Source organism: Haliotis rufescens, unplaced genomic scaffold, assembly GCF_023055435.1.
Source record: "Haliotis rufescens isolate VD_foot unplaced genomic scaffold, xgHalRufe1.0.p SCAF_12, whole genome shotgun sequence".
Lineage (NCBI taxonomy): Eukaryota > Metazoa > Mollusca > Gastropoda > Lepetellida > Haliotidae > Haliotis > Haliotis rufescens.
In genome coordinates this window covers 40666418-40682937 of record NW_025963802.1, presented here as the reverse complement: position 1 = coordinate 40682937, position 16520 = coordinate 40666418, and the positions used below count along the sequence as shown (strand labels likewise).

General features: G+C 40.0%; 1 protein-coding gene across 1 annotated transcript; it reads right to left on the bottom strand.

Moving 5' to 3' along the window:
• Positions 1-351: 351 nt before the first annotated feature.
• Positions 352-16193, bottom strand: LOC124115832 (lactoperoxidase-like). Its single transcript, XM_046476973.2, has 14 exons — positions 16054-16193; positions 13752-13954; positions 13145-13274; positions 11636-11835; positions 11170-11364; positions 10484-10586; positions 9935-10041; positions 7714-7815; positions 6945-7034; positions 6090-6250; positions 5132-5685; positions 4116-4285; positions 1215-1314; positions 352-1057 (listed from the first exon to the last, which is right to left on the bottom strand). The coding sequence occupies exons 2-14, from the start codon at positions 13945-13947 to the stop codon at positions 634-636; spliced, it is 2532 nt and encodes an 843-aa protein (XP_046332929.2). The 5' UTR covers positions 13948-13954; positions 16054-16193; the 3' UTR covers positions 352-633.
• Between the last annotated feature and the right edge of the window lie 327 nt (positions 16194-16520).

The following is a 16520-nucleotide window of genomic DNA, read 5'->3' as shown; positions in this document are numbered from 1 at the left end:
CTTTTAGCAATATTCCAGCAATATCACGGCGGGGGACACCACAAATGGGCTTCACACATTGTATCCATGTCGGGAATCGAACCCGGGTTTTCGGCGTGACGAGCGACTTTAACCACTAGGCTACCCGACCGCCCCTCTGGCACCAAGTGATTTCCACCTGTTTCCTAAACCGAAAGGAAACACCTCTATGGAAAGCGCTATGCCGACAACGATGACCTCAAAGCTGCCGTGATTTGGTATTACAGGGTGGTTCTAGAAAACGTCTTCCTGACTGGATTGAAAAGCTTCCCTCTCGATGTGAGAAGTGTATTTAAAAGCAGGGATTATGTTGAAAAATTAGATTAAAAACACTTTCACAGTTGTTTGTTTTGTTTATTAGGCTTAGAATTTTTTGACCAGCACTCATATGGACAAGTATAGATTTCGTTTTATGACCCTGATATCAGTTGTGATTAATGGGTATGTTTTTCCAAGATTGCACACATGATGATCAAGCAAAGTGTCAAATTGCTTCCGTATGTTAACACATAATGGACAAAAGAGTAAACGAGATGGTAGGTTCCTATCATATTATCGAAAGTGCCACGGTTGTAAATCTTTTCTTCTCAATATCATGATATATGATTGACCACGTTAGATCTCAGGTTTTAAAAATTCCTGAGGACCTACAGCATAATTCCCTCCACAGGATCCATATTGTGTGCTTGATCCTGAACAAATACAGGAATCAACAGGAAGGATAGGATTATAAGAGGCATCCAATGGCTGCTCCAACCCCGCCTGTCTGCGACCACGCCATTGGTTGTTGGGACAGTAGCGAGAGCGGCTTCTTCTTCCGGACACACAGCTACTCCATTTTCCCCAGCTGGACCAACTGCACCCAACACATGTACGACTCTGAGAGCTCTGACCAGAGCAGCCACAGGGCTTGCATAAGCGTCTCCTACTCTGTCTGTTTGAGTAGCATGTTCCCCAGGACGTCCAGGTGTTCCAGGTGCCTGTGCTCGGCTCGTTCCAGTGGTTGAGGTTAATTTCACCCAGTGAACCGCATGAAACCCTGGAAAATGGATTAAATTCGCAAAACTTTCTTGACAACTAGCGTAGATGAGGAAAAAATGTGATTTCTGTTGTACACTTAGTAATAGTTATTGCATGTGAAAATTAACATTCTTATGCATAATGTTTATAAATACAAAGTGTTGAATACTACTTACGGAGATCCCTTGATGAAAGCGTTCTTCTGAATCTTGTAGGTGTCCGTATTGTCGCACACTACCCTGGCCAGACTGGCTTTCCGGATCTCATTCAGCTGGTCTGATAATAAATCATAATTCTTTTTGTTTCAAACCGTTCTTATTCCATTTTAATAGTATAAGGAGAATATAGTAAAGAAGGTAAAGCAGAACTGCATGCGATATTACTTAATGTGTACATGGTGGGAGGGATATATGGGTGTAAACAAATGTGTGATGTGTAACATTCAGATTTGTTGTTGTTGTTTGTTTAAAGCCGCACTCAGCAATTTTCCAGCAACATGACGGCGGTCTGTAAATAATCGAGTCTGGACCAGACAATCCAGTGATTGGCATCATGAGCATCGATCCATTCAGATTTGTAATTACATTCTATTTTGAGTGCTGCAATCGATCAGTGTTGTCAGGTACCTCACTTCAAGACATTACAATATAATCAAATTTAGACAATATTGTTTGCTATGGGTAGAAAATTAGTTCTTATAAATACAGTAATAAACGATGAGTAGGATTTCAAACTGAAAACATCAAATGTGAAGTGATTTTTGATCAAACAGAAAGTTTGTTTACCGAATAATTTCATTTTTTTGTGAAATAAATTTTGGGTATTTCTTTGTTAAGCAATATATTTTTTTCTGTTTTACAAATGTCCGCGACAGCCTTTAAAAATAGATTCAAATGATAGCATTTTCTGCTTGATGCTTGAGACATAAATAAATATTTTACCTACTCCAGAACAGTGTTATTAGTGTCAACTCCGAAGACAATAATATATCTTGTGAAAGTGATATCAAGTTTAAGGCTTCTTTTTTTAATATGACTGCATTTGCTTACAAAAAAACATGAACAAATTCACAATCACAATATACATTTAAAAGATCTTCGCTGTTACAGTTGCAAAAGGAGCAGACATCATTATCAATCAATTTCATCTTATTATTATTTTTTTTGTGTAAATAACTTTGTATACGAATTTATTCTTAGGATTGTCTTGGCTTAGCCCTAAGCAGAAATATGTCTTGAACCGGGAAGTTGTTGTGAATGTGTCTGTTACTCTGTAAATATAGTTAAAGCAAGGGAACTGCAATGCATCAATAAAAGGTTCCAGTTCAAACCTTTATTCGAATAACGGTTAAGTGAGTGACTGAGTATGAGTTTACGACGATTTTAGCATTATTCCAGCAATATCACGGCGGGGGACGCCACAAATGGGCTTCACACATGTACCCAAGTCGGGAATCGAACCCGGATCTTTGGCGTGACGAGCGAAAGCGTTAACCACCAGGCTTCCCGACCGCCCCAAATAACAGTTACGATTTATACCTAATATTTCAAAATTGCCTGTGTGTCAACAAATGTTGTCTATATTTATTTCCAAACCTGACATTTTGTTGGACTTATAATAATATTCAATGTTTCAAAAGCTACAGAAAGAAAGACCTTCTGATCCATCTAAAACTGTCATCCGCATAGTGTCCAAGTTTTTGTTCTACAGCATTAAGTGTAAAATCCTTTAATGAGGGGCTTTAACTTATCATGCATCCTAGTATTTCAGGAACTAAAATAAATAGATTTGGCGATACTGGGTCTCCCTTACTGCATCCCTGTTCTAATGTAAAAGATGTTGAGATATGTCCATGTTGTATAACATATGATGCTGTGTTGTTTATTAACATATTTATCCATTTGATCATATTGTACACAAAGCTTAATCTTTCTAATACTTGCAATCTGAATGCTTTTGAAACAGTGTCAAAAGACGGTTAAAAGATGTTACTTGTTGTTAACCTGCCTGGCGTATTGAGGGACTAAAACAAGGACTGGCCGGCTCCAAGTCAGTATACTGTGTCTGAGTGGGGAATACATGTTAAACTGCGGCATGGTAACAAAGTGGTCTGGCACTATAAGTGGGCATCAGTCCGGACTAGTACAAGGAGAGTGAAGATCCGGGATAGAATAGGTCTTCAAAACCAATGCTTGCCGTAAAAGACGACTATGCTTGTCGTAAAAGGCGACTAACGGGATGGGGTGGTCAGGCTCGCTGACTTGGTTGATGCATGTCATCGATCCCAATTGCGTGGAACGATGTTCATGATATCAATCAGTGGAATGTCTGGTCCAGATTCGATTATTTACCAACTGCCGTCATATAGCTGTATATGAGGCGCCAGGATTCAAGTATTTTTCTGTCTTTACTGGGTTTAGGAATGTATGTATTAATACCCCTATTCATTGTTGAATTTAATTTATGTTGTTTTTTAAAAAATATTAAATATTATATCTATGAACCCATTTACCCAAGTCCTTCAAGAAAAAATATGAAGAATTCTATTGGTTATCAATCTCTACCTTTGCTTTTATTGTTTTTCATTGATCATAATGAATCATCATTGTATATATCAAAGAAACTAATACTTTTTTATGTTACATATGGCCCAAGGGTAACAGTATTTAACATTATTAATGAGTTTCTTCTCGGACACGTTTTTTGACAACATCTTTTAATATACTTTTTTTCCAATATTCCTCCCGAAATGCAAATGGTCAGAACAGAACAACATCGACAGAGATAGCGCTTCGAAAAAATGAAGACGATTTTTACTTTACCTTCTTGCTCAACATGCATTTGTCATGTATTTAATACAACTCTGCATTTCATAACTTATAATCGTCATACCATCATATCAAAATGCCCACGTTCAATGAAGGAGAAAGGGGAACTTTTCTTTTAAAAAATAGCTTCTCCGATGATGCGGCCATCAGGTTACTTGTTTTCAATCAGAAGTGGTTATTGTGTTCTACAACCTCTGATGGACCAATCAGAACCGAGTGTTTCAAAATCATGGTAAAACTATAACTCACTCGGAGTAAATTTCACATATGCGTTGTTCTCTTCAAACCAGAATCGGTCTCCTTCCTTCAGGGCCTGGAACTGCTTCCCCAGGAGACAGGTAAAGGTCGGTCCCAGAAGTCCTCCTGGAACAGGCTTCTCAGACAGAGCCCCGGGAAACAGGTCAATGTCGTCGATGTGTCTGGAAAGAGACATGTAACTATGGATCGGTGTGATTCAGGGTGTTGGCTCAGTGGATTATACTTTCTATAGGAAAAACACGTTCCACCTCTGTTCTACTTGACAACAAAAGTCTGGGAAGCACCGGCCTAACAGATATTTCGTTAGATGGACAAGTAAATTGAGTGATTGAATGTCGTGTAGCGCTTCAAACAGCAATATCCCAACGGAATGGTAACAAATGAGTGACGAGCAATGATCCCCGCCATTTAGGTACATGTACGATGACTTCCAATGCTCCAAGTGACAGAGTGAACCACCCAATCCTCATTTAGTTGCCTCTTTATCAAATAGGAGCGGCATTGGACATATTATGACCCTAATTCCCATCAGCATAAATAGAAACAGGGTGTTACCCTTTGTCCTAGTAAGCGCTTATCTACAGTTCTTTTGGATTTATTATTTACTACACAAGGCTAAGGGATATGCCTATTATTCTAACGGAACTCCAGAAACATTTGAGTTAAGGGCTTGATTTTCGACGCTTTTACAAGGATTCTGACAAGAGCACGTGAGAAAACTAGAAAGGGACTTTACACAATGTTTCCATGTGGGGATTCGAAACCAGACCTTTTACCATTCGGCTCCACGACAGCCCCAAAAACATTTGCAGCAAACCAATACACTATACTAGTCCAACATTGACAACAATAGATTGTCTGGGTCAACTGATTTATCTGCGAACTGATATTTGTAAATAGTAAGTAGTTTTCAAGAATGACAGGTAAATGCATATGTGTACAATTACATATACTTTACAAACTGATGTGATGAATTTACGTTTCATCTGAAAAGGGACCTCACTCACTTATAAACGCTCTTCAAAAGGTTCGCTGTAGTTGTTGTGTGCGTCGTGGAGGCCAGGCCAGCGAAGGATGTAGCTGTTGGAACGTTACAATACTTCCTCCACTTGGTGTAAGACGGTAGCCCGTGGTCTCTTCCTCTCTGGATGTTGAGAGCTGCCAGGTCCAGACTATTGCCGTTACTGTCAGCAAACAACTTGTCCGTGACCTCCTGCGTCAGTTTGTGTTCTGCATTCTGAACTCCGTCCTTAACCAGCCCTCTACAATAATGGTCCACCTTCCTGTTGTTGACGTTCAAAATGAGATTCGTCCTGCCGAAGGTCTTGCTTAGTTGGTCCTGGCCGAGATTACTATATGAAGAGCTGTAGCTAGCTAAGTGGCTGTGAATCATGGAGTGTCCCATTCTGAAAGCCGCCGTAGCGAAGGCGTTCCTGATGCTGGCGTCGGTCGTAGTGCTGTATACGTTGGCGTAAATGCTCCCAGATCCAATTGGCAAGCCATATTGGGTCATGGCTTGCTGGCCCATGATAATAGGCAAGTATTCATCGTACGTGATTTTCTGAAATCCCGAGTGCATTAAATTTACATTTATTCGCAGTAGACACATATAACGATCCATTTACACGTCATATATATGTGCATATCCTTTCTCTGCAAGAAGATCATATGTACAAGTCATCATAGTTTATTTTGATATTCCAGTGAGTTAGTTGGGTTTATCAACACATTAAACAGTATTTCAGATTATCACTTCATGTCAAATTTTTAAGAAAGACAAGAACGGCTAGGGTACAGAGAGACAAAAAACCATAACCGGAGCTAACGTGGGCTTCGAACCCCTGACGCTACACAGCGATTTTCCCCTGGGTCATCTAGATATTCGATATAAGTTACAGTTAAGGAATATGTAGATGCCCGCTTGAAGAAAGCAGTAAATCTTGAAAAGTAGATTGGTACATGTACCTGTATGATGGCTCCGACAATCTTCCTAGCTTCCTGGAAAGTGATCGCATCGCTCCAATGACAGTTGAGGGCTTTTAGTTTTTTAGCTATGCGGTTGTGTTCTCTCATGAAAATGGTGTGCATGCTCTGAAGAGTTGGATTTTCATTCACTCGATGATCACCTTAAAAACCAATAACAATAATTATTGTTTCGTAAGGCCAAAAATAGTATTATGTTTGGCATTTTGATTTGCCCTGAAATGACGCGACGACGTTGGGGTTGGGCTAGGGGTTGGAGTAGGGGTAGGGGTTGGAGTAGGGGTAGGGGTTTGGGTAGGGGTTGGAGTAGGGGTAGGGGTTGGAGTAGGGGTTGGGGTTGGGGAAGGGGTTGGAGTAGGGGTAGGAGTAGGGTTGGGGTAGGGGTTGGGGTTGGGGAAGGGGTTGGAGAAGGGGTTGGGGTTGGGCTAGGGGTTGGAGTAGGGGTTGGAGTAGGAGTAGGGGTTGGGGTTGGAGTAGGGGTTGGAGTAGGGGTAGGGGTAATGGTAAGGCTAATGGTAAGGGTTAGGGTAGGGGTTGGGGTTGGAATAGGGGTAGGGGTGATGGTGGGATGAAAATTGCATAGGCAGGGACCAGAAACAAATAGTTTTTCGGCTTAACAGTAAGAATTGTTATCAACTGTCAATGTTCTGCGATTGAATGAAACAAAAGTTTCAATAATTATGACTACAATCTTTGTAATTCGCACGTGAGAACAGAATAGCTGATCACAAAATGTTTAATGCATAATGTGCTCTGAGGATATTACGATACTCATGGAACTACCATTCTGTCACATTTTCACCTGCACATATTTTGGCCTGTAAGCGCTCTACCTACCTGCTAGGAAACAGTAGCTGGGGCTCAATGGCGTGGTGCAGCTTTGTTGCGCATCTTTGGGCAAGTGAGTGGATTTCATCTTCAGCTGACCTGAAAAAAAGGACAAGGTAAATATCACAACAACTTCTTGAAAGACTGGATTGATGGGACAACTTTACTGTTAATCTTTATTTCAAAGTATATACTGATTTTTTGCATATCTAGTATTTCAAGGAAAGGAATGCCGCTAAGATTGACTCAAAATTATCAATTGTGGTTCAAGTATTGGCTTGTTCACGCCCTACTTTCCTATTGTTTCAAATGACGTCATTTCGTTACATTCTCTCAATTATTGAAGGTTACGTCATCCATTGTTCATGACGGAGGACTGACTACATATTGTATTAACTGATGACAAGTTTCCTTATTCGAAAACCCACGCTAATACAGCCAATATGGCTATGGTGAATTGTCTAAATCTGCGAAGTGTGTTTCTATTCGTAGCTTGCAAGTGTAGCGGCCATAAAATTTCCGAGTCTCGTGATGGGATTCGAACCACGGACCTTCTGGTCCGAGGTCGGACGCCATGTCCACATGACTAAAGAGGTTAACCCCGTCAAGCTGACAAGGTAAGGATGTCATCTGTGGGATGACTCCACGTTCTGCTACACAAGGTTGACATGGGAATATGTAATAAATCAGTCATCTCTGAGGGATGAGATCAGTCGTCTCTCAGGTGGGAAAATCAATTATACCTCCGGCTGAATTGACCGTTAATATTTGCTCCTACCGTTCACAAATGTTCGTAGCTTGTTCTGTTCCCCCTGTGACGACCCGTACACCTGTGAGGCGTCTATGTAGGCTGTGATCTGGTTCAGCTGTTCCACGGGCGCTGGAACAAACATACAGTGCTATTTGAACATCGAGCATGTGTCCCTGCACCACCCCATGAAAAAGTGCATTTACATTTATGCCCTCGTGTTTGGAGTTGTAGGATTCTATGCCCGTAGGCGACATCATCTACCACAAATGGTGTTGGCATATGCAACCAGGTCTACCAAAATTGTAAGGAACAGATGCTCAGAAAAGTATTTCCATGTATTCCAAATGGGGCCTAAATATAAAGGAATATTTGGATGTAAAGTGGTCAGTTTTATCAACGTTTGAAATCATTGGACATTTAAAAGACCATGCCTCAACTGTTTCCACAGATTTTGAAGCTGATGCACATAAGGGGCGGATTTGCACTTCCAAACGTGATTACATTTGAGATTTTACGGCAGGTGCTTTAGAAAATTAAAGCATCCAAGTCGGTGTTCATACAAACACCGATTTCGATGTATATCCCCAGCTGTGGTACACTTGACAGGGTCTAAATCAAGTATTTATTTGGAATAATGTTTCCTTTTGAAAACGCCATTCAGTAGACACATAGAATAAGGTACTTTATGTATGACAAAACGCTTTTGAATGACGATGACATGTATGCAGGTATGATATAATGCATATCAATGCATATACGTCATCATTTTCACTACATCACTGCATTGTGTGTTCTATAGTATTACTAATTACTGAAGTACTAGTAATCAATAGAGAGTCACTTTATTATACTCGCCAGAACGTAGATTAAATCGGACATGTAGCTGTCAAAGTAGAGATAATTTATGGAAAACAACTTCTTTATTTACTCTAAAGGCGACGTTTCGGTACAGATGCTTATACCTCTGTAAAGAACTTGTTATCCATAAATTGTCTCTACTTCATCCGTCAACTTCTAAGTAATGCCAACCAAACAATTCATGACGCTGGCGTTTATAATATTATCGTCACTTCTTAAAGTATTATTTATAAAGTATGCTTTACCGTGACGCCACTAATCTAAATATATTTTCATGTATAAACACTAGAGTTAGACATTGGTCATGTTTCGCTGCACATTTACAATCAGTCACATTTATGGAGATGACAAAGACAAAACTTCTCTATGATGACAATGTTTAGATATCATTCTCTGCTAAAATCACCAACAAACCTACCAGGTAAACCCACCTTATACGTGTTAATGTTCCTTCTGGATTAAGGTACCTAAATTGGCCATGATCCACCTTGTATTTAAATTGGCCATGATCCACCTTGTATTTGAATTGGCTATGATCGACATTGTATTTAAATACCAATCACGAAAAAACAACTTAAAGACAATCAGAACTTGAGAAAACAGGCCAGTTGTGTTATTTTAACGCGTCAAATCCAATATGTGTAGATCCAAATATACTTATTATCTAAAATTTGAGTTATTTTACTACTGCATGTGGAACTGAGATTTTAAAATGGTAATTGGGTCCTGTGTGTAAAAGCTATCATGATGTGGTGTGTACAGTGTACAAATCTTTAGATGTGTGTCCTTGTGTGTGTTTTTACAGACGAAAACTAAAATTGTGTTAGTATTGGGTCATAAATAATATATAGTTCAGGTATGACATGAAGTTGTCTTGGGCGCCACAAATGACTGTCAAGTGTTGCATCCCTTAGGTGTGATCGTCGATTCGAATCCAAGAATCACCCTGAATATGTGCCTTGGTTCGTCAGGACTATCGTTATGCCCCTCTTCACCAAAATGGTAAACATCTAAGATTATGCATTATCATTTATGACATGCACTTTGGATTTTAAGCCCTGATAGAACTGAACTATTGTTCAAAGCGCTGTACAACCCAGCTCACGGCACCACACATTATAAGCGAAGTGAATGATGGCAGGCATATACACCTTCTCTTCTCGTAAGGACTGACTCCACTAGTGAACTGTTATTGGTTACCTTATCAAAAGTCGAAATTGCCTCGACCATTATTTATAATGCTGTCAAAAATGGGATTTAAACCCATGACCTCAGGACGCAACTCTACTTAAAAAGTGTGGTGCCTTAGACGACTGTGTCACCGAAAACAATACTCCTATCACGATTTATATATCGTTATGAGATTATGAAAGAATGTGTATCACGTTACCTGCTTGGCAGTCGGCGTTCGCTACTTGAACCGAGCGCACGAAGTTCATGCAGGTTGACTTGAAGTGTCGATCGGGTTGTGGAATATCGATGGGGAAGCACTGGGGCCTGCAAGGACCAAAGCAAAGGATCGTTACAACACAACAAAGGATCAATGTGAGCTAGTGTAATCATTAAAGCATGTATTAAGACTCACCACTATCGTGTGTGTTGTGGAATGGTAGTATGAAGACCAAAAAAATTAAATAAGGTCTCATTTATATAAAGTACTAATATAGAATATCATGATCGCGACGACGTTTGTTTTGATGAGAAGTGCACAGCTAGTCAGAACAAAACGTGTCGAGACATTTTCACGTCCTCATCGCTATCATTGCGATCTTAGTTTTGTGTACGTCGGAAAATACAATTTTCAATTATATAATATACAAACAATTACAAGTAAAGTAATCATTGATCATAAGTCCCATAATGTCTGACGGAACTATGAAAGCTGACGGGCAAAGGCGGACAATGTATAGGAGCCTAGGTATAATTGTAATGTGCCCACCTGTTGATTTGATGTGGTGGCGGTGGTTGTACATGTACAAATGCTGCTCTTTTTCCTTTATGAAACTGAGAACCACAGCACCCAACAGAACCGCCATACGAACCTGTATCGACAAGGACATAAGTAGGATTAGTACAATGGGTTTGCCTCGGTTATGTTAACACGTTAGCTCGGCCCCACAATGCACTTGTTGAATGTTTCCCGTGATTACATTGAACCAAATTAATATGAAAACTTAAATATAAAAATCGTTCTTGTTGCTTTATGGGTTCTAGGGATACCCACACAATGAACAGTCAGGAAATATGACCTTTTTAAATAATAAACTACGCATTTAAGTGATGTATTATGTTCAAAACGTAAATATATCTCTTAACCTAAGGGCACAGGCATTCGAGTGGAACAGCCCGTCAGTTAGCCCTGTTCGAGGACTTTCAATTTAAGGCAAGATTAGTACAGATTTGATCTCCAAACACTGATTTAAATTCGGAATTTTAGAAAAGTAATAAAGTTTGTTCTACCCCCATGTGTAGTGTCATAAATTTTGCCCTCAACTATTATCACGTCAAGCGTCCTCGTGCTTTAACTATAATATTTCAGGGCAAAACTATACTTTATTACACTACACAGGGGTAGAGCAAACTTTATTTCTTAAATTTCATCTTCACAAAAGCTTTTACTCTTACTTCCAGACAGCTGCTGTGTTGGCGTGCTGGTGATGTCGTGATCCAGGAACTGACCCCACTGCATCAACATGTGGGTGTAGGAGGCGTGGCGGTCAGCGTTTGTTGACGGGGTGTGGACAGTCGTGCTGACCAGGCGGGCACTGGGTAACTTGGAGGACGACCCTAGGGTGGCTTTTTCTCGTGGGGAGGAGACACCTAAAACAGATTCCAGTTTAAGGAAACCGATATAATGAACCGAATAATAAAATGTGAAGTTCCGTGACATCCCAAATCATTATCCTGCAAGAGCATCATGGCATGATGAATGCAGTGTCATGAAACCTACAAGTACGGGTATGGTGCCGACAGACCTAGAAAAATCATCGGGGCGAATCTGGCACCCGAGGGAAAGAGAGTCACAGGGCAAATAGCGGGTCCCAGGAAGGCTGGGTCATCCGTGCCCCACTATATAATGTCACATATTCACCATCATCATAGTCTGGGATCAACCATCGCCTCATCGGAATGGATGCCTTGCCCCAGCTTGTGTGCGCCAGGTTGTTGCAGGAACCATCAGCTGTGCGGTACTTGGAGTACTTGTTGCACTTGAGGCTGGAAGCGCAGTTGAGCCTTGGACCAAAACCACTCTTCAGGAACGAAGGGATCTTCTCTTGTGATACGTTCGCCCTGCATTAGTAAACGATGTCAATATTTAATCCCGGGATGACTTGCATTTGACGCCGCTTTGAACAGCATATTATTTACCATCGCTTGTTATGGGTTTAGGAGGACCAAACGTGAGACATATCTTAGGCGTGTACAACCTTGATGAACCCAACAAACATGGTATTTCTATTGTACTGACAATCCGAGGATCATGTTTACGGTTAATCTGGGATTCGAAATCAGCGGACGCCAAAGCATGGCATTTGTATAGAGCGAAAAGTGGCGCTCCAGGGAACTGGGCGATACGAACCACCTTCAAATTCCACAAAAGATATTTAAAGCACAGTGTTTATATCTTTCAACAAATGTTTATTGTGTTTAATAAGTTTATTGACAATGGTTACTTTTAACATAAAGCAGTATGACGAATATAAAGTGTTCTATTGAACTTTGTGTGTTTCATAACATGTGATAAGATAATTAGAGGGAATGAAAGACGTAGGGCACAGAAAATGTGTAAGTCAGAAATAAAAACGCATACATTCACTTGACATTTAAACACATTTGTCCTATTATCCTAGTTTAACAATCACAACATTTTGTGGTTTAATATTTCAAACGTACAATTATTCACTTGTAGAATCACCAAAATATCCCAGTTTCATGACTCGTATGTATTATCTGGCATACATCGTATACTTTTCCTGACAGGAGAGCTGTGTTTTAGAAAAAAGAAGCCAAGTAAGGATAAAATATATAACTTATTTATTACAATTCGGAGCCACGTTTTCGGTGTAGGTTATAACACCGTTATCCTGATCAAGAAGTTAAAAAGAAGCCAGTTGGCTGTCGATGAGACGACTATTGAATGCTAAGTGTCTTTTTTCCATTGGACACCGTTTCTATTACAAGCAGTGTATTTCAAAGTGTGATACATTTCAAAAGTTGTGATAAAAAGGGATTCTAACGGGGATGAACATGTTAATCTATTTATTACTTAATTAAACTTAATCAGCAAATCTCGAGGATGCATTTAAAACTTAAATTTAAGTTTATTTATACCGACAGTATACCTTTCATACATACATACATACAATATGTATAACGAGAGGACAAGGGCCATGACAAATGAGTATATGCATTTTATTCTCAAACATACGCCATCAAATATAAAGTCGTCCAATTTACGACGTCATCAAGCTGCGAGCGCATCTTCGAATCTCCAGAAATGACGTCATGATGAAAAGATGTTTTATCGTGAAATAAACCGTTCTAAGTGGTATAACGTATCTATATTATTATTAATAATTCAATTCGGAAGCATGCTTACGCCTGCAGCAACTGTGTAACTTGTAGGACATTGATGCGATGGTTGTTTCCCTTGATTATACTCTCAGGTGCTGTGAATGTGAACTTGTTGAGCTGGTCCGTTGTAGAGCCAGGTTCTGATGCAGCTAGGTCTGTGGAGAGAAACAAATCATGACTCCACAGAATGTTGTTTTGAAGATATAGTGAAACGCGTTTCGTCATCCTTTTCTTTAAGGAAAATGAATAAAAGATCATTATGACTTTTTGTACATAAGCAGCGATAACTGTACGGTATTAAGAACCATTCTTTCTTTAATCAGAAAAATTGTTATGCTGACGATTTTTGCTGCAAATATTGTTTTCTTAGAAATGAAAAGCAAGAAAAACATGTGGTGAATATTTAATTATTATTTTTTTTAAATCGAAGGAGGCTTTGCATGTGCACTAACAAAATCAAGTTACAGATTGATACATGAAGGCGACATGTCTTGAAGAACTTACATTCATTCGACCAAAGACTTTCAGTTTAATGATACACAACAGAATTTTTATCGAATCGAATCGAATCGGAAGATTTGGAAATTTGGAAGATGCGAACACACTATAGCACCCCGTGAGCCGTGTCTCACCCAATTCCTGAAAGGCACTTTCTTGACTGCGTTCCGCCTCAAGCTGAACTTGGGCCCGCGAAACAGCAGTTTCCTGTTGGACTGCACTAACACTGATGCTGTCAGTGTTGACGCTGAGGGAGGACAATGCTGCATCAGTTTGAGCCACCATCAGCAACAGAATCAGCTGCGAACTAAGCACTGCCGGCCTCAGCATTGTGGTTCTACATAAAGACAATAGAATAGCGTTATATATACTTACAGTTTATCATACGATTCAGACCGCTTCCGTGGTCTAGTGGTAGAGTGTCCGCCCGGAGAGCTAAAGGTCCGGGGTTCGATCCCCAGCCGCGTCATACCAAAAGACGTTAAAAGATGGTACTTGTTGTTACCCTGTCTGGCGCTCGGCATTAAAGAGCTAAAACAAGGACTGGTCGGCTCGGAGTCAGTATACTGTGTCTGAGTAGGGCATTCATGTTAAACTGCGGCATGGTATCTCAGTGAGCTAGCACTATGAATCGGCATCAGTCCGGACTAGTACAAGCAGCCACACGTACATGCACGTCGCTATATAAGTGCAATAATCTTGGAGGCGACGTTAAACCCCATTTCACCTCACCTCATACGATTAACAAAGTTGTTCCGTATTTATGGTGGAGGGTCCTGGTACATATTCTTACACATGCTTGAATATACTATGCATGATAGAGAACAGGTTAAGCATGGGCATATACACTGTAACGTTTCAATGTATACATGTTTGTACTGTCGTTAACAATAAATCATGGTAGTGAGTGAGGTGGGTTTAGCGCCGCTTTTAACGTTATTCCAGCTATCTCACGTGTGTCAGCTTAATGTGGGAGGAAACACCTAGAAACATAATCCGGGCGAACCGGGATTCGAACCCACATTCAATGGCTTCTGGCGTGCCCAAGGGGCACAACTCTGCACAGCGAATCGCGGCACCTCATGATTAGACTACTGGGCCACCCGTGCCCCCATAAAGTATGGTAATGTATAAATTATGCATATTACTTTAAAGGAGGCTTAGGAAGAGAAATCCACCATGTGATTCATTGTCAAAGAATAGTGCAGCTTGTTGGCTTTTTTTAGAAAAAAACTGTTTCAAGTTTGGGCGAAGCAATAGCTAGCTATTCGTCTTTAGGAATATAGCATCTCTCAGTTTTAATTCTTGAAATCCGTTATAGAGACAATTGACTACGCGTACACAACTGCGAGTGGTGCATCAAAACATGCAACGCATGCCTGTATCCCCCTCCGAACAAAATTGTTCATTTTTTAAAGTAAGCATGTTATCTATGTGGGTTAATGTATGATATGTTCGGAGATTTGAGATTTGAAACGATAACTGGTTCCTTCGAAAAATCCCAAATATGTTTGTTCCAAAAAGAATAAATTATATGGATTTTGACAGGTCAAAATAGGTTTAAGATTTAATATTATCACAAATGTGCACTTTAAAATTTCCTCCGTGTGGAGACGACTAAGTGGATCGTGAGGTCAGGTTCGGTGACTTGGTTGATAATGTGTCATCGTAAGCCGACGGCGTAGATCGTCGATCACAATATGAGGCGTTAATCAACAGACAAACAAACAAACAAAACCGAATCGGTGGAGCTAGCCAGTTATAGAAGCCTCTTGGGATCTACTTATATATTTGGTTAGGGTTAAGCCAATGGGTGAATGAATGGGGATTGACATCTGAGTGTATATTGCAATAATTTGTTATCTTTGACACTATATGTCTTCTATATTAAAATATTTACAATCTGAGCGGTGATAAACAGCAAACAAAACAAAGAAAACAGAAGCCAGTTGCGTGTCGATGAGACAAATACGGAATACCCAACGAGTTTCATTTTGACACAGTTTATATTACAATGAGCGAATATCAAAACGTATCTTATGAATGAAAGCGCACTAAGCTTAGTGCAGCGTTAAACAACAATCAAACTGAAATTACATTATATTATCGATTTCATATTAATGTACAGCTAACCTGACTCATTTTTGTTATAAGACGCTCTAACGTCTTCATGCATGACATATATATTGTCACATGCACAATGTTATATTATACTGTACAAATGTGTTTCATTTTTGTTATAAGACACTCTAACGTCTTCATGCATATATCGTGTCACTCGCACAATGTAACTTATTACTGTAAATCCCAATATCCAGCTAAGCTACATGTACGTCAGTAAAACAAACATTTGAAAGATCTGTAAAATTATCAATGCATGATAAACAAGTAAAACACATGCACACTAACGCTAACAACCTCCTTAATAAAACTTACCTGAGACAGATCAACTCTTGTATGTGTTTTCAAGGATAGCAACCTTCTTTATTAGCGTTTCTCTTGTATCAAGGGAATTTATATCTTTACAGCCGCCTATCAAATTGCCGATCCGGCCACGTGACACATCCGGGTACACTGGTAACTTGTTATGTGGAGAATGTGTGTCACGCGATGTAAGGGGCAGGGATATACCTGGGACACAAAAGCTTACACGGAATAGGCCTTTTTTAATTGTGTTATTAGAGACAAAGTGGTTGGTTGGTTGTTCCCCAGTATATTTGCAGGGCTTTAAATGAGGTAGGATGTCAAATGACGTTATGGTGAGGTGAAATGGGGTTTAACGTCGCGTCCAAGATCATTGCACTTATATAGCGACGTGCATGCACGTGTATGTGTGTGAATGCTTGTACCTACCGGACTGATGCCGATTAATAGTGCTAGCTCACTGAGATACCATGCCGCAG